Raw genomic sequence first — 18960 nt, 5'->3', positions numbered from 1 at the left:
TTCACCACTGCGGGCCGATATGCGCTCATCGTAACGTTCAGCTTCGACGTCATCTTTCGCACATAGCACCTATGCTTGCTCCTACGCCCCGACCTGGACCTTCTCCTCGATGTGAGAGACTTTCCGGAGGTGAATAGACACCTGCAGCAGCGACAAAATATTGATCAAGTCCATCACATCGATTTCGTTATTCCAAGCATCCATCTCTCATCTATAACACATAAGGCGTTTTATGAGCGGCTGCACCAAACACCGCGAATTTACTGAGGCTCCAAAAAAGAATCACGACAAGTATAAGCTGCGTAAGTGATTACTGTATCTCAAGACTTAGCACGCTGTAAAGAGGTTGTGCGTCCGGCAGACGATAGTCATACTTCCTAACACTCGTTAGGGACTGAAATTGGCATACGTTTGCCATTTTTCCTAAGCGCGCTCGTACACATGCACCGCAGCTTTGTACGTACTCTCGTATGTCTTTTTCCAGTTTTGGCCAGTAATACCATTGCGCTACGTTGAGTTGTGTGCGACGCACACCGAGATGTGCAGCAGTGTTTCCATCATGATGTTCACGTAAAATGGCGCTAATAGTCTTTTTGGACTTTGTAACTGGACTACCGGTCTCGAGAGGATTCGATGCTATTATGACAGTGGTCGATAATCTGTCGAAACGTCCCCGCTATGCTGCTACACACACAAACATCGATGCGCCAAAAGCCGCAAACATATTTTTAGATGTCGCTGCACGTCATCATCGATCACCGCAGGTCATTATCAGGGATCGTAACTGAAAGTTCACGTCAAGCTTTTGGAAGTCGCTAATGGCCATTATTGGCACCAAGCTTTGAATGACTACAGCACACCATGCGCGGGCTCGACATCGAAAGAATCCGTGAAGAATCTAATAAAGAATCCAGTAAGGAAATCAGTAGGCTAAGATTAGCACATAGATGTGAGCTAAGGACCTGACAAAGATAATACTTTTTCTTACTAGCTCGGACAGTCACCCTGTATAATGTCGATAAGGATAGCCTGTGCAGTTAGATGATGGCACAAGCGATCATAATCTGCAATGCGTCGGATGCTTCATGCGGAGACTAACAAGTTTCTCGAGGAATTTCAAATTACTTTAAAATTTTAGAAGTTGAAAGCGGCACGAAATCCAATGCCTGACGATAGACCGATCGAAATCATGTGTACAATTTAAAAACATCAAAGCATATAATAATATGCGTAAGGGTTAGTCGGAATCGTTTCGATTAATCACGTTCGAAATATAGATGGTATTGGGATATGAAATTGCCTCGGCGCTGCCAATAGAGCCAATACCAGAGCTACCCTCTAGGGGAGAAAGGCGACTTGTCGTTTCAGGACCTGAAAACGCTTTGCCGAGTGACGCAGTCGCGGAAAGATGTATTAAGCGGACCAGAGGTCGCGTAGTTGATTTAAGTACCGCTTAAGGTGCTGACTAGATTTTTTTCTTAAATCCGCATAAAGTAATGCCCGTCGTGATCTAGAAATGTTATTAAAACCAAAGGGCTATTTTCTCGTCGACTACTAGGAGGGGGTTTCCCGTTCGACTTGTCTTAAACTTTTTTTGGCATATGCTGGATATTCTTGATGCTAGATTTGTGCATAGACATGTAAAGTTAGCCTGGCCTTTGTTTTTCAAAACGTTGAGTAATTAAATTATGTTCATGAGTGCATGAGAGCAAAAGTCTCTTTGTCAATATCGAGATGTTCGCCATTGGTTTAGTGTAACGGGCTAAAGTTGCCCTTATGTTACGCAAAACCATTAAGTACACTTTGTGTACTTAATGAAATGGTCAATTACTTTATGTAAAGTAATTAGACCTGCTACTTGGGTGTGGTGCACAAATTGACCTACCCTTGTGTAAATAATGCACATAGGTGCATTCGAATTGAAAGGGATGACGGCTAGCGTCATCCGTAAACCGAGGTATTCAAATAATACGCTCGCCACATAGGAGTGCACATCTTCAGAGATGGCATCTATTGATTGGTTAATAGCATTTTTATTTGACTCGATTATATATCAATCAGTCTTAAAACTACTTCCTAGTTAACAAGTGCGCACGTGAAGCCGGATTACCGCTGCCTTGACGACACTTATACTAAGGTACTTAGTTCGTTGATGGAGGTCGCTTAGGCGCCCACCAACTACCTCACTGCGCCTGAAAGATGTGTGTTAAAGTAGTGCGGCGCTGCTATCAGAGCGTCCGCCTACACTTGGTAGTAGTCCTTCCCTCGACCCGTCTCTGAGCGTGTCAAAGAGGATAAGCCTCAATATCGATTGGCCTTATTTCCCCCACCTCTCCGAACAGCATCGGGAGTGGCAGAGCACTTGGCGCAGGGTGTTCGTAAGCAAGCCCTGACCAGTCTCTTGGGCAGTCCTCGTGAGCAATATGTTGCTCAGTTGAAGCAGTTTGAGGCGTTCGTGCTCGGACAGCGAAGGGCCGCGTCCGAGGGACAGTGCCATACTGCGGCGGAGCCCGTAACTAAGACTAAGGATGCGCTTAAGCGTGAGCAGGCTCGTAGCAGGGTTCTTTACACGACTGTTGAGATGCTCTCCTCCGCCCGGCCGCATCAGTCGAAGTCCACTCAAATGGACCCGCCCAAGAACGATGGAGCTGCAGCACACATGATTGTCCACTGGCTGTTAGCCGTGAAGCGCCACGATCTGGCGCGGCGCATCAGGATGACACCCGGATGTTATCGCATGTCATGTCGCATTTGCGTGGGAAGGTCTCAGTGTGAACTTACTTGGCGCTTATGGTGGACGTTAAGACGTTCCCTTTATGGGCGATCTTTAAGACAAAAATCGCGCCATGTATCAGCTGCCGAACAACGAAGTATTGCTTCGGGCACGCTTTTTTGGAGTGCGACAGGCGAAGCGATCCCTGCAAGAGTATGTGCAGGAGATAAACTCGCTGTCGGCATCCATTACGGTAGGACCGATTCCGGGGCACATTAAGGCGCCCACGTCTATGAACGGACTACCGCATGGCCCATCGCGATCGAAAGGTGCCGTCAACGATGGAAGAGGCAATCCAAATTTCCTTAGTTGAGGAGCAATTCTTTCCTACAACAGTGCTTCGGCGACAGCTTGGTATAAGCCGTCGTCCGAGAGGTCAGATGCCACTTATGTGTAGTTGGGTAATGCAGACGTAGTCTGCTTCAAGTGCGGCAAGCGCAGCCATATGATGGCTCGTTAAAGACCCTGCTGGGGCTAAGACGCCCAGCAAGAGGACACCCTACCCGAAAGGTGATGGCAAGCAACAGTGTGCAAGACGCGAGTTCTGCATCAACCACTGAGAGACAGGGAGATGGAGGAGCGCAATTGGGGCGGGATACCCTACTGACGCGGACTCTTGAAGCTACTCCTAAGTTTTGAGTTACCGAACAAATGGGTGCATATCTCGAAATTTCGGACCTCAACCCTGCTGGTCTATAGCGCTAGAGTACGAGGCTTGATTACGTGATGACCCTTCTTATGGGTTTGGGGCATCACAGAATTTTGTAAAACTCGCGGCTTGAAACAGACACCGGCGATGTTTAAGTCGCTTTGCAAGGATGGCAAGCGAGAAGAGGCGACCTTATATAAGCGAACGGCGCGCTCGTAAAGTCTGGGGGAGTTCAAGTTATACTCAGCTTCAGCTTTAGTGACTTCTCATGTGGAGAGAAGTTCACAGTGATAGATATGAAGAGCCCGCATGACCCCATCCTATGCCATGGTTGGCAAGACACCAACGATGAATAGAGTGGCGTACACGCACAGTCGCTAAGTCTATGCAGGACAACGGAAAAGGATGTGCTCCTACCCGAGGCATATGCAACTGATGTCGTGACAAACACAGTTGAGGTGCGTTGACGGGATGTCATAAGTCACAAAATTCTACCCAGAGCCCTAAGCCTTGTGTAGTTGGAAGTGTAGCGACTAGATGTCATGTCACACAAATTCCTACCCAGCTTGTTAAGATTGGGGAAGTGAAAAAAGGGTGACAAGTAGTTATGCGTTCGAATGTCCTGCACAGAGCCAAAGCCTGTGGTTGTAGACGGCGAGCTGACAGGAAAGCAAGCGTCGCACGAACCGGCACAGTGCTTAAAGCCTGGTGCGGTTGGAACGGGTGCTTTAGCCAGGAGAGTAACAGCACCCACTTCCCAGTCATAGGTCGTGGTGACTCGAATAACGACAACCCGACAGATAGGAACGATTAAAGGCACGTCAAAACGATTGACCTTTAAATCGGTTTTAATTGAAGAGGCTGGGCCTTCGAACGAGGTGTTCGAGGCCTCGGAGACGAAATTGCGGAGGCATCCTCAATTGAGCTGCTCTGGCAAGTCTTCGAATCTGCCGAAGGAGATAGTAAAATTCCCTCAGACGTCGTGAGGCCTGTTCCTTTGCCGAATCGAAGGAAGGAAAGATCCACGAAATAGTCACACCAGTTCCAGAAGAGAACTTGGTGACTGTTGCTCGTCGTCCACAATGGACGAGATCGTCCTAGAAACGGACGAAAAGAAACGGTTCGCTGCTCAAGGCTGGGATGACTTGAGAGACAGTCCGTTCTTTGAGATTCTATGGAACCATCGCAATGTATTCCCGAAAGAAGTGCCGAGCCGCCTACCAGCAGATAGGGACATCGGGCACGAAACTGACCTCGAATTTTCCACCAAGTATTGTGTGACCAGGCAATGGCCGTTGCCGAAAGAACAAGTCGATTATATCGATGAGTTCTTCGACAAGCGAGCCAAGGCGGGACATATGCGTGGGAGCAAATCGTCTCACTGCAGCCCGACCTTTTGTGTGCGTAAAGCCACAGGTGGATGGCGCGTGGTTCGTGCTTACAATAAGCTGAACCCGGCGACCATACCGGCGCAAAAAGCCAATCCCGCGAAAAGATGTTTTGTTGAACTCCGTGGGAAAGTCAATTACCTTTTCCGCGTTGATTTCTAAAAGATGGTTACTGTCGGGTACTCATGAAAGAGTCCGATATAGGTAAACGGCAAAAAGCAGCCCAAGCGATATACTTTAGGAGTGCTCGTGATGCCCCAAAGTTTAAAAAAACGCACCAGCGTCATTCAACTGAGTGGTGGCTCACGTGATGCGTGAGCACCGAACCTACGCGCCATATTACTCTGACGATGTACGCAAAACAGCGTCTAAATGACGCTAGTACGACTCTAGCCCGTCCTCGGCCATACGATGTACTCGTGCATAGTATGGCCGAGGACGGGCTAGAGTCGTACTAGCGTAATTTAGACGCTGTTTTGCAGTTTCTGGAGGACGCTCAATTGTACGTCAGCTTGCAAAAGAGCGTCTTAGCCTAGAACGTGACGAGCTCGTTAGTAAACAAACAAAAGGAGAGCTCAAGTCAGGACGAACATTGTCGCCAGCTGCTGGATCAATTCGGTGGACGATTGGTATACCTTCAATCCTACCTGAAGGCTAATCTAAGTCGTTTTAGCTACAGCATGGCCTTTTGATGGCACAAGCTGTCACATTGTGATCCCTTGCTAATCTATATCCTTCATGACAGAGATCTAAAGCTGAAATTACTTTACGAGCTCCATGATGCACCATCGACTGGGCATCTGGACCGTAAAAGACATTCTCACGAGTGTTAGAGGAATTTTGGTGGTCACTGCTATATCGATGGGTAGCAAACTATATTCGCTCCTGCAAACAGTGTCCGCGTATTTAGCCTGCATCGTCCAGCAGTGTGCCATTGAAGCCGCTGCCGATTCCTACGGACGGTTGGAAGTCGGTCGGGCTGGACTTCATGTTTGGTATGCCGCCTGACCACAAGGGTCACACGGGGCTCGTCGTCTCTTAGAGAGACTGAGCAATTTGGTGTATTTAGTACCATGTAGAACATTGATCACAGGCAACGAGGCAGCTTTCTTCTTCCTGTAACATTTATACCAACTACACGGGATCCCGAGTCCATAGTACGGACCGGGATCTACGTTTTACGTCGGGGTTTGTTGGCGTCATGTGTTTGAGCTGCTGAGTAGCAAGCTTCACATGTCTACAGCCGATCATCCCCAGACCGATGGCCAAACGAAACGTGCCAATCGGGTCGTGGCGGATGTATTGCCCACGGTAGCGACTCTTAAAAAATGGCGCAACCAATTGCCCATCGTGGAGTTCGCTATCTACGCCAGTACGGGTGAGAAAACCGTTTTATATTAACGGACTGTGACATCCTCGGACACCAGTATCGCCTGTGCACAGCCCGAGTCGTAGCGATTGAGGGCCTTCCACTACGCCCGGTGCGAAATAGGGACACAATTTTGTCAATATGACGATGAGCCGCGAGGGTATCATGCCAACCAACGAAACTTGCCCTAGTGACCCTGCTGGTTTAGCAGTGCTCAGTATGGAGTCACGGCAATGAATCCCTGTGCTCCAAAAAATAATATCGTTTTGTTATTTACAACTACGCCCAATGGCCGATCTCTCGGTGGTGTCATAGGCGAGTTTGATGCTAAAAGCGTGAGCGAGGCTCAACGTTTTGTGATTGAGCAATTAGCCCCCACACGAAGAGTCCGTAAAGCAATGGCAAGTGCACAGGACAAGCAAAAACAATATGCAGACAAAAATGGCAGCAAAAACAATGAACGCATTTAGAGTGGAAGGAAAGTTACTAACAAGTACTGCTACCCTACCTAAAAATGCAGTTTCTGTACTACCCGTAGGTACTCCGGAATTTTTGCTGCGTTTCATCGGGCCATTTACGGTGTTCGAAGAGGTTGGAGACCTAAACTATAGTCTCAACCTCCCTCCGTTCATGAAGACGCATCCCGTATTTTATGTGGTCGTCTGATACGGTATGTTGATCCGAAAGATATCACATACCTCCATCCGTATAAGAAGATCCATAAAGATGCCGACTCTAAGTCGAGCGTCAGTCTGGTGAGGGAGGCGGGGAAGGTGAAAAATTTTCAGCCGAATGACTTCTCCAACCACGATACGGGCTTGCAGAGCGAAGGATATCACGATCAGAACGTTGATCCCTCAGGATCAACTTTTACAAAAGGTCCAGCCAAAGTTTAAGCCTTTTGGTAACCCTGGCGGTCCTTCGCGCAGACATCGTTAAGATCCGAAATCAGTCGCGAGATTTGACTTTCGAGATCCTCAATCCATCGTGCTGCAGCGTTCAGCGCCTGCGACTGAACGGATGTATGATAGACTGCCGCGAGTAGGTGAGTTAAATCGCCGCTCCTATCGGGCGCCACCTGCACTGACGGATGCTGCCGGAAACAAACGCTTCCTTGTTGAAAGAATAATGGCCCACCGCTTCGCGCAGCAGAAACAACAAATTGATGTCCAGTGGAGAGGTTATCCAAAGAGGTTTAACTCTTGGAACCGGTCGACGCGCTGTGCGTCGACGCACCGAGCCTGGTGTCGGCCTATGAGAAGGAGCACCAATTGTCGCTCCGCTAGTTCCATATGGACTGCGGCGTGATTAGAAGAAACAGGGGGTACAGTACCGGCCGCGATTTATCTCACACGCAAGCAAGCGATGATAATTCGCGCTGGGACCGTTATTTCGCTACATCGGAATGTGACTCAATGCGGCGCAGGAATTTCGCTTCGTATTGGTCGGTAATTTATTTGAATGCAACACGTCCGAGATCGGGGTAAACCAAGTGATATCCCCTGAGCCTTTCACGAACTATTGATACCGTTAAGTATGTGCATCTAGAGTAGCGCGCTCTAGGAGCGACGCACTCGTTCCATATCAACAAGGCCTTGCGGATGGAGAAGGCATCGGTGATACGTCACCAGTCAGATAGTCACGTTCAATGCAACTGGCTTGTGACACCGACTGGACACGCTCACGTGCCGTCGGTGGAGCTTTACGCTCAGGCTCATCTGCGTCAGACCCATTGTGAATGACGACAGGTGTTGTGGTTCTACCCAATGAGAAGCAGCTGCGCTACTTTCGGGCAACGATCTCACGAAAGGTCGCTGCGATAGCTAGCGCAGACGACGAAAAAGTTGCCTTGTTGATGTAAGTCAAATTGGCCTTCGCAATGTCGGGCGTCTAGCAATAAGTGAAGCTTGGATAGGCAGAAAGCGCCATCATTCTTCCTCATTAGATCGCTGTGCTCATCACTACTATGAGGTGATGGCAGCGACGGATCTACATCCTTACTGTGAAAGTGGGATGGATCTGTAAGTCCAGTTAGCGCGATACAAGCAATGAACAGTCCTTCACAAGCCTTCGGATCCCATTTTGATATATTTTCCTTGGGAGTCAGCACGAACACACGGCAGTAGCTGCCGACGTGCAACTGAGACATTAGGCGACGGCTGCATTTTTTTTGCTGTCCGTGCGCTTCGTGCGTGGTTGTGTGGGTATCTTTGCAGACGACCCATCAGCTTTGCCCCTTTTAGGTGGCTTGTTAGGCGCCGTGTGATGACAAGAATGTTCACACACTGGTCACTTAGAGTTGTTGAGAGGACTAATTAGCAGCGCGTGAGGCACCCGGGATCGAACCGGTATGGCGTTGGTTCGGAGGAGCCAAAATTACCTACGCAAGCAGTTGCTGTTATCCAATATTTAGAAATATACTGCAAAAAATGCAGAGTTAGCGGGACTGCTACCGCGGACTCACAAGCAGGTTGCACCTTGTATTTGATTCGAATGTGTGCTGAAGGCCTTTGATGTCCTTTAAGAGAGGCTTTGCAGATTACCAGAACTGCTATGGGCAGCCAATTACAAAAAAAACGCATGGGGTTAATACATAATTACACAATAAGGTATGCTGGAGAATCCGCTTAGCGGGTACTGGGGTTGCGGCGGTGATCTGAGGATCGTCGTGACGTCGCTGCTGATCACATCGATGCCCGGCAACAGCCTGCCGCTATCCAAGGCTACATGGTGCATGAGCTTACTGAAGCAAATTATCGAGCATCGGCTCCCTCACGCACTTTATGCTCACCGCTATCAAAGATAGAGACGTCGACGTACTCCGGTGATGATCCGAATCGCTTCCCTCTTAGAAGATGGTTCTGCAAGATTGACATTGCGATTGCGTCAAGATTGACGCTCCGACAACCAAGGCAACTTCATGCTATCTCAATTGTCGGTCAAGGCATAGGAATAGGCTCTTGGGGAACTCGTCATCGGGAGGCTCGAATGTTAGCTGCAAGTAACAATGGATGGCGCACAGCGTTTCCCACGTTGAGCGCCATTGTCAGGTTCAGTCATTTAGCTGAGCCCTTGGCCAATCATTTCGTTTGAAACTTTTTAACTAGTCACCATTGTTGATGCTTTTAGACCATTCATTTCTTTAATATGCATAATAAGACTTAGATGAGGATAGGCGATACCTATAGGAGTACTTTACACCTATCAGTTAGACAAGCTAAAAAATAATTTAGTCCTAATTAACCCTTAAGCTTTACAGCCATCCAGTGCGACTCGCGGCTAGTGTTCGAGCCTCCCCAAGCCATGTTTTGCTTGCGTGCAGACTACATCTCCCTCCTACAGGGCAAACTATCGATGCAAGATTTCGTTTAGAAGACACGAAGACTTGGTTCATGTATCATCACGCAGCCGATCGGCTTGGCTTCGCAGTACATGTCTTCATCTCCGGTATGCACGAGGGCATCATACGTTACTGCCTCTCGCGTGCTGACTCGAAAACACTTGCAGAAATATTTGCCCTCGCGCTTCGTGAAGATTACACTGTTGCGTCGTCATATTTACATGAAGCATTGCTACGTCCCTAGATGTCTGGTCCAAAGCCAACTTCAATGCCACCATCATGCAAGACGAGTCGATACTGTCTATCATCAGTCTGTTAGGTTGGACTTTGGTGTATTCAAGAACAACCTCTTCCGTGCATCTTGTTTGACCCTCCTCCCGTTTACCATCACAGCTCGAGAGGGTCGAGCTGACATCATTGTCAAGCCTGCCGATGGCCATTAACAACGTGTTCCGCTCAGAACATTCGTGCTTCCATACACTTTCATTGGCTTTGCGAGCAAAGATATTTTTTTAGCTTACGCGATTAACTACGCCTTCGATTGGATTCTTGGGATGCCGTGGCTGTCACGGTATCAGCCGCAGATCGATTGGCTATCTCATCCATTAAGTGTTAAAGTGGATATGACGTTAAGTAGTAACTCACCTACTCATTTCTGGCCTCACGTCAAGGTTGTAAACGAACTCGCCACGACAAGAATTCGGCACAGAGAGAGCGATGGCCTTCTGTGCGCGGTATGATCATTCACGCATATAGAGCCAAAGAACTAGGCGGTTAAACAGAGGTTTTCGCGTAAACTTACGTTGGTTGAGCAAAGGCTTCCAATTCATAACGAGGCGGTCGAACAGAGACTTCCAGTAATTACATTGGCTAAGCAGCCGCTTCCGATTACTATCGAGACGATCGAGCAGGATTTCCTGCAAATGGACACTTCGGTCGGGGCTCCCGAGTGTAACTGAGGCGGTCGACGACAAGCTTTAACTTCTGATTACCGAGACTGAGCGACCTGCAGGTCCGCTTGTGAACAACGGGGTGGAGACTGCGGTCCCTCGACTGGTGAAGGGTACTACATCATGTCCTTGTGATTGCGACGTGCAGTTCTAGAGCAGGGGCCCGAGACGCAAAAGGACACGCAAGAATTAAGTACGCCGATCTCCGAGACGACAATTCTCTCATCAACTGATCGTGAAGATGATATCGCAGTGACAGAATCCGTTTGCGCGCTTGAAATGAGGAGGGGTCTCCACATCGCGACCGCTACATTGCGGTAGCGACCCCCTTTGCAAGGCTAAAGTAATCACATCTCTATCAACCTTAACGTGAAAAAACTTTCTTGACGACTTCGACGCCGGTGATATCTAGCAAAAGTGCGTCGTTACAGCCGTCGAAAGTGCCAGTGAGCAACTTTTGGGGGGCCGCGTTCTTCTCGCGGCGCAGTCCTGGGATGCCCTACGTGATACAAGCAACCCTGTTAACGATCTCGCGCGTGTGTGCGCCAATAGTCACCTCGAGAAATTTCCCGCTGAACTTCCAATGTATCGTGAGGTGCGGCACGCGATTGACCTTAAGACCGATCCACTATGATACGGCAAGTGACCGTTGCCTCACGACCAAGTCCTCGCTCTTGATGAAGTTTTTCGAGAGCAGCCGTAAGGCTGGACAAGTTCGCGAGAGTACCCGGTGGCTTTCTTGACACAGGCAGTCGGCGTATGGCTCGTTAATTGTCGCTCTTCGCTAAATAAAACTTCGTGGAGTATTTCAAGCCTGGCAAGAAAAATGTTCTTGCTGACGTGTTGTCTCTCCACCCAGATTACGACCCTTGACGTGACATGGGCCATCAGTCCGAGAATGCTAATGATATTTGTGGATGCAGTATTGATTCAGGATTATACGCGTTGCTTTTTTTTCGAGACCTTGACTAACGCGTAACATAGGCCAAAAGCTCTATCATGGATGGTATAATTTATCTGAGCAGGTTACATCTGTCGTGACTGGAAGCACCCGACCCGGTCTCGACCCTCGTCATCGAATCGCGTGTGATCACATCCTATCGCAAAATTGCTCAAGTCACACACGACATGACAAGGTTTTGTGTCGTCAGAGAGCATCAATACCGTTAATATAGACAAACTCATCTTCAAGGAATCGAAGACCGCTTGTGGGTCTGCGTTCTTCAACCAGACGGCGTCCTCGCTTGGGATATTTATCGCATTGAGCGGAGTGTCACTATCTCTGATTCGAACTTAAAGAACCAAATGTCAGATCCATAGCGTTGAGTTCTTACTCGCGGGGACATTGTATTTGGTTCCATGTCTGTTAGGAGAATCAAAGTAAGGCTGAAATCGTGGCGTCATTCAGCTTGGTGAAAGTACGCACAACGCGCCACCCGCTAAGTCTTACCCGAACAACGCATTTCACGCAGGAATGATCCATCATTTCCGACATCCTAATAAAGATTCACTCGAGAAGCTGACGAAATCAACGCGCGAAAACGTCAAGCCATACACACTGGATGGTCTACTGGTGCCTCACGTCACTTCACGTACACTAGTACGTGCAGAGAAAGACTCTCCTTAAAACACTTGCTTTAAAGAGGGTTAAAATAACTGTATTTAATATAATTAAGTTCTTATGGCTTTCTATCTATTTATACTAACTTAATTCTATACTATTACTAAACATGTAATAAAAGTCCTAACTGTCTCTCTCTTTGCGCGCGCCTAGCGCTGACTGGACCGCGGAGCAAGTAGATATAATGGTCTATATCTACCAATGGATAAGCTTTCCGAATATTACTATGTAAAAGAATATTTTTTAAATGTTATCTACCTCTTAGAAAATATATTAACTAACAACCTTTAAGTGTTAATTTCATTTAACGATACACCCCGTTATACCCATTCCTGCGGTGGGTTTCCCTTTAATTGATGATTGGTTAGTTTTTGTATTTCTAATCAGTGTCTGTGGATTGTCGATCACACGTTTTAACCAATCCAGTCGCGCAACTATTTGCGCAATCGCAGCACCACCAGCCTCGTCCGTTGATTGACAAATCCGCAAAATGCTGAGTAAGACGATGAAGCGCTCGGTAGCCTCGTCACCGATGCGAAAAACATTACTGCACCGCACCTTTACCGCCACTGGAGATCTAACTTCGAAGTCCGACGATAATGTGCGGATCAATCGTTACAGCGCCACCGTGACGCAGTCCAAGGCGCGCGGCGCATCGCAAGCCATGCTGTACGCCACTGGTATGACAGAGGAAGATATGGATAAGCCTCAAGTAGGTATCGCATCCATGTGGTGGGAAGGAAATCCGTGCAACATGCACTTATTGGACTTAGCCGGCGAAGTGAAGAAGGGAGTTAATGCCGCGGGTCTAGTAGGACTTCGTTTTAACACGATTGGCGTCAGTGACGGTATCAGTATGGGCACCGATGGCATGAGCTACAGTTTGCAGTCGCGCGATCTGATTGCAGACTCAATTGAAACGGTAATGGGCGGCCAATGGTATGATGCGAACATCTGCATCCCTGGCTGCGACAAGAACATGCCAGGGTGTGTAATCGCAATGGCGCGAGTCAACCGTCCGTCGCTAATGGTCTACGGTGGTACAATTCGTGCTGGTTGCAGCTCCAAGGGTGAGTCATTAGACGTTGTTTCGGCCTTTCAGGCGTATGGCGAGTACATTGCTGGACGTATTACGGAAGAGGAGCGACACGACATTATTCGCAACGCGTGCCCCGGAGCAGGAGCGTGTGGGGGCATGTATACTGCAAATACGATGGCTACTGCGATTGAGACACTTGGTCTTAGCTTGCCATTTTCTTCAAGCTATCCTGCAGATTCGGCTGAAAAGCAAAACGAGTGTCTTGAAGCCGGCGAGGCAATAAAATTGCTCCTGGAGAAGGATATCAAGCCGCTGGACATTTTAAGCCGGAAAGCTTTTGAAAACGCTATCACAGTGATTATGGTTCTTGGTGGGTCGACCAATGCAGTACTCCACTTGATTGCTATTGCTCGTGCTGCTGGTATCCCGTTAACAATTGACGACTTTGAAAGGATAAGTGAACGCGTTCCTTTCTTGGCCGACCTTAAGCCTAGTGGTAAATTTGTGATGGAGGACATTCATCGCGTGGGTGGAACGCCTGCTGTGCTGAAATACCTGATGAATCAGGGCTTGATTGATGGCGACTGTATTACTGTGACGGGCAAGACGCTTGCCGAAAATCTTGAAAACGTGGCTGACCTCTCGGATAACCATGAAATTATTCACCCAGTTGACCGCCCATTAAAGTCTAGCGGCCACTTGCGTATCTTGCGCGGTGACTTGGCTCCAGAAGGCTCGGTTGCGAAGATTACAGGCAAAGAGGGTCTTGTTTTTACCGGTACGGCTAAGGTGTATGATTGCGAGGAGGATATGATGGCTGGATTGGAAGCTGGCGAGATTACTAAAGGGAGCGTCGTAATCATTCGTTATGAAGGCCCTAAGGGCGGCCCAGGCATGCCAGAGATGTGTAAGTTTTGCACATGCTTCTGTATTGATCATTAATATGACGGGATGCTTTTTGCTTCAAATTTTAGTGACTCCTACCTCGGCAATCATGGGCGCTGGTCTTGGCAAGGACGTTGCCATGCTCACTGATGGGCGATTCTCTGGTGGCTCGCATGGATTTATTATCGGACACATTACTCCCGAGGCACAGGTCGGCGGCCCAATCGCTTTGGTGAAAAATGGGGACAAGATCACGATCGACGCTGAAAAGAATCGGATCGATCTGGTGGAGGTCACGACTGACGAGCTGGCTGAACGCAAAAAGACGTGGGTCGCACCTCCGCTTAAGGCCACTCGCGGCACGCTGTACAAGTATATCAAAAATGTGAAATCTGCTTCAGAAGGATGCGTTACGGACGAGTAAATACTACAGCCTTAGCATAGCTCAGCTCTTCTGCTACATCAGATGCTATCAGAAGTAGCTATCTGACCGCGAAGAACAATATATATATGTCAGAAACAAATGGAATTCCAGGGACTATTGCTCTCTTAAAGAAGGCACAAAACGGCGTTCCCAAATGTATTTGATCTAATCGTACTCCTATATTGCTCAAGCATTTTGATTGAATCAGAGCTCGTTCTGCTTGGACCAACTTAACATTTATGTTTTAATGAGACAGCATCCTCCGTGGTTGACAACGAGCTTACATTGCAAATCATTGGATACTTGTAGCTCTTCAAAACTTTGAGGTTTTTGCAACACCATCAAACATTTTAAACGACGACAGAAAATTTGCTTATGATAAGTCTCATATTGTATCTTATTTAAAAAAATATATCTTTGGCTGAGGAAACTGATCCTTACAGGGCCATAAGTAATGAGGCATTGTTGCAATTCTCAAATCGCCTTTTCAAGATGTTCTACAACAAAAAACTCGACGCTGGCCTTAAGACGGAAGCAAGCTGATTTAGGAAAGGAACGAAGTAGTCAGAATTTCTACTGCAGAAGAGCAGCAATTGCCTCAATTTCAGAAAAGCGTGATCGACCATTATTGAGCGTTAGCAATGTAGCGAAGCATTTAATTGAATTTTGTAAGAAAAACAGCGCCGCTAACGACCACACAAACGACAGCATGCTACAAGTTGAAGTTATAGGGAAGGCTTATAGTGTTCACTTCGCAAATTGCCGTCAATATCGACACGATTACCCTCTCCAAGCGTTATCTTTCGTAACGTAAATAACTTTGTCGACTGCTTCGACACCAGCGCGTAACATAAGAGAAATAATCCTTTGCGTAACGAATAGGTCAAGATATTCATTGATCGCCGATGACTTTCAACTCTCCACAATCCACAATTACAACCTCATTTCCTGGTAAAGGGCACTTGCTACCATTAACCTTTACACTTTGGATTTTATCAACGATGTCAAGACCGTCAACCACTTCACCGAAAATAACGTGCTTGCCATCGAGGTTCTTGAGATCTGTCTTCGTCGTGATGAAAAACTGAATAATATTACAAAATTGGCAAAAAAAATAAATTCTTATTATGATTGGACTAAATTCGATGAATACCTGTGAGCCGTTTGTATTTTTGCCAGCATTGGCCATTGACAGGAGCCCAACGTCGTTGTGTGGAAGAAATTTCTCATCGATGAAGTTTCCCCAAAGATCACCATGTGAAGTGCCACGGTAGATGCTCTGACCACCCGTACCGTCACCCATGGTAAAATCTGCGCAAAATAATAAGGTCATTGAGCCAGCCCATATTGAAATATAAACTGGTAAAGCAGCAAGTTACCTCCACCTTGAACCACAAAATTTTTGATAATACGATGAAATTTAGAGCCCTTGTATTTAAGTGTATCACCCTAAAAGCAAGCGGGAACAATGATTGCGTAATTCACCAGAAAAAAAGAACTGCATAGAATGCAAACATACCTTTTCGCCAGTACAAAGGCATCGAAAATTTTCAGAAGCAAGCGGGGCATCTTTCTTCAGTAGACGCATGGTAATTCTGCCGACCGAAGCTCCAGCAATCGATAAATCCATAAAAACAGTAGGATCGGATGCCTTCGTTATATACTTCTTTTTGAGTTCTTGAAGAGAGGTTTTTGAAACATATCGCTCGTGAAGCTTTTGAAAAAGCTCATCTTCACGTCCACTGTACGTCGCTAGTGTGCTATCCACAACACACAACTTGCTTGGATTGTACGTGGTATAAAATTTCACAAGTCGGTCCTTAAATTTTGCGTTAGCCTTTTGTGGCAGCAGTGCGGAGGCATGGCTCTCCGATGTCTTTTTAACATCTGAAGAAGTACCAACCGAATCTGCGGTTGCTTGACCAGGGTTCAATCCGTAACCTTTCTGAAGCAATGTTTCAGCAAGACTGAGTTTTACGCTGCTATCCTTCCCTTGTGAGTAAGACTTCTCTATGCAAATACAAGAAGCTTCTTTGACCAGAATTTCGTGCTGTTTGCGCCACGACTGATGTGAGCGCCGTCGAAAACCTGTCTTCAACTCGAAGCCTGGACCAATCGAGCTGCCTGAGTTATCCGACATTATAAGATTATCCTTGTCCGCCATTATAGTGCACTGTAGATCTTGTAGCACCGCATCGCTTCGCAGCTGCTTCGCCTTTTCCCAATTAAATCGTGATCTTTGCTTGAAGGCCGCAGCGATCTTTATTTTTTCAGGCTCCGTAACAACGTTTGCATCATTTCGACCCCACTATTACGCAGTGAAAAGTGGAGTGCAAACCACGCACAGTCAGCGGTTTACGCAAGTATTAGATAATTACTATCCAAACACTCACTTCAAACAGGCGCACGGGATGAATAGGTAGCTGTTCCGTCATCACGTGTGCACAAAACAAAGAATTGTTTCCAAGACCTTACTGTGATCCCATTCGCTAAAATTGATCAAGTGCGAGTCATTGGCCGGATGCAGCGATTGGCGGAGAGCGGCTCTAAATTCCTTCACAGCACAACCATTTCCTCATTCTTCTCCATTGGAACGTCTAAGCCGAAATGGTGTTCGAAAAACCAATCGTTGTCGACTGCCGAGGCCACTTGGTTGGCCGTCTAGCTTCTCTGATTGCCAAGGAGCTTCTTCAGGGCCAGCATGTCGTTGCTGTGCGTTGCGAGCAGCTCGAGATCTCCGGCTCGCGTACGTATTCGCTTAATGAATAGCCTACACGTAAAATGTGCCTGCTAGCTCACACGCGACCAGCATAAGATGCTCATGGGCGTTTGTGTGTGTCTATGGGAATCTATAAATCTTTGTGTAGCGCACCAGCAGAGTGTCTCGCTTTGTAGTGCTTTTAAACTGTGGCAAGGAGAATTGCCTGCCGAGTGCATTTAGTAATTCGCCATCGTCTGCAATGACTCGCGCCATCTCCAAAACGTCTGATTTTTGTCCATTCTGATTGGTCGCTGCATGTTGCATCCGTGTCGGATGTTGTTGAGCGGTAATGCATCAAAATCGCAGTGGCTAGTAGCAACCAAAGTGAAGATGTTGGACCGTGAGCGAGAGCCTTTGCAGACGAGAGAATACGTGCAATCGATGCCAACCTCCCCAAACATGCAAAAGTCGCTGCGTGCAGACACCCTGTAAAGCTGCGTGACATCGATTGATTGTGGCGCAGTGTAGCAGTCGTGTGTCATGCCGTCTGGCTGTGTGGGTTTCAGAATGGATTACTCATGTAATCTGCTTTTGATTTCTCGACAGACGTGCGCAACAAGATTAAATTCTTGCAGTTCTTGAACAAACGTACGGCTACTAATCCTAAGAAGGGTCCCATCCACTACCGTGCTCCATCACGCATGTTGTGGCGCACGATTCGTGGTATGCTGCCGCACAAGACGGCTCGTGGAGCTGCTGCCCTTCAGCGTCTCAAGGTACGAAAGCTGTGGCAATTATTGTATCGATTATGTCTTCTGATAGATACGATGCTAGGTATTTGATGGAATTCCTTCGCCATACGATAAGCAGAAACGTATGGTTATACCTGCTGCGCTTCGTGTGCTTCGTCTGAAAGCCAGTCGCCGTTACACCGTTTTGGGCAATCTGGCTTCAGAGGTTGGATGGCGTCATGCTGAGCTGGTAAAGCGTCTCGAGGCCAAGCGCGTTCTCAAGTCAGACGCCTTTTACAAGAAGAAGGTCGCTCAGAAGAAACGTCTTGTCGAAGCCGAAGCCAAGGTTTACGCCGACAATTCGGAGCTCAAGCCTTTGCTTTCGAAGTACGGCCACGCTCTTTAAGCCGTTGGCGATGCTTGTGAGATCATTGTTTAGGTCCTTGGTTCGCACTTCAAAAGCAATTTATAGCAGGCATTTTATGAATGCACTGCTTTGAATGTAATAAAAGCATTGAGGAAAATTTTCAATTTACTAAATTTATTATCGTTTTTATTAGACGTACGACTCACACAGAAGTTATTTTTAATGCTGTCTACAGCCCGTCAAAGGCGCTAAACTTGTCTCCGGGTTGTTGGGGTGCGTACGGAGCTTGAATCTGCAACATAGGACCCGGACCGGCAAATCCCATAGAAGGTTGGGTGTAGACATTATTATTAACTGGCGCTTCGAGCTGCATTCCATATGGAGTCATTTGTGTCATGCTTGACGGGTACTGTTGCTGCTGGTGTAAGACTTCATTACCCATGTTGTGGCTATAGGCCACCGGTCTTTGCTGTTGACTCGCATGGACCGCCACGATGCTTTGGCTGGTGTATGGAGAGACTCCAGCTTGCACACCAGCACTCATATCATTGAACAAGCTATTACTGGCACCACTAGAGCTCGAGACTGAACCAGCAGGAGGAAAGACGTTCTGTAAACTTCCTGTGTCAAGAAGGTCAGTCGACATCGGAGACGACTAAAAGATATAGCGATATATTCATAGGTAAGAGCAGACACCATTGGCAATGAACTGAAGCGTAACGT

The 18960-nt window shown here is 47.4% G+C and overlaps 4 protein-coding genes across 4 annotated transcripts; 2 read left to right on the top strand and 2 right to left on the bottom strand.

The window, feature by feature from the left end:
- Positions 1–12580: 12580 nt before the first annotated feature.
- CCR75_008889 (uncharacterized protein) lies at positions 12581–14702 on the top strand (the record flags this gene model as incomplete). The annotated part of the gene is made up of 2 exons (XM_067966936.1): positions 12581–14036; positions 14104–14702. The coding sequence occupies 2 exons, from the start codon at positions 12581–12583 to the stop codon at positions 14436–14438; spliced, it is 1791 nt and encodes a 596-aa protein (XP_067817853.1). The 3' UTR covers positions 14439–14702.
- Positions 14703–14813: 111 nt separating this feature from the next.
- On the bottom strand, positions 14814–16873 carry CCR75_008888 (uncharacterized protein; the record flags this gene model as incomplete). The annotated part of the gene is made up of 5 exons (XM_067966935.1): positions 14814–15522; positions 15592–15749; positions 15818–15887; positions 15958–16746; positions 16832–16873. 5 exons carry the CDS (start codon positions 16871–16873, stop codon positions 15331–15333), a joined length of 1251 nt encoding a protein of 416 aa, XP_067817854.1. The 3' UTR covers positions 14814–15330.
- Positions 16874–16954: 81 nt separating this feature from the next.
- On the top strand, positions 16955–18414 carry CCR75_008887 (uncharacterized protein). Its single transcript, XM_067966934.1, has 3 exons — positions 16955–17184; positions 17746–17915; positions 17974–18414. Exons 1-3 carry the CDS (start codon positions 17046–17048, stop codon positions 18274–18276), a joined length of 612 nt encoding a protein of 203 aa, XP_067817850.1. The 5' UTR covers positions 16955–17045; the 3' UTR covers positions 18277–18414.
- Positions 18415–18466: 52 nt separating this feature from the next.
- On the bottom strand, positions 18467–18883 carry CCR75_008886 (uncharacterized protein; the record flags this gene model as incomplete). The annotated part of the gene is made up of 1 exon (XM_067966933.1): positions 18467–18883. The coding sequence occupies one exon, from the start codon at positions 18881–18883 to the stop codon at positions 18467–18469; it is 417 nt and encodes a 138-aa protein (XP_067817851.1).
- Between the last annotated feature and the right edge of the window lie 77 nt (positions 18884–18960).

Source organism: Bremia lactucae, linkage group LG11 (genome assembly GCF_004359215.1).
Source record: "Bremia lactucae strain SF5 linkage group LG11, whole genome shotgun sequence".
Taxonomy (NCBI): Eukaryota; Oomycota; class Peronosporomycetes; order Peronosporales; family Peronosporaceae; genus Bremia; species Bremia lactucae.
Note: the sequence above shows the minus strand (reverse complement) of the source record. Positions and strands in the feature narration are given on the sequence as shown.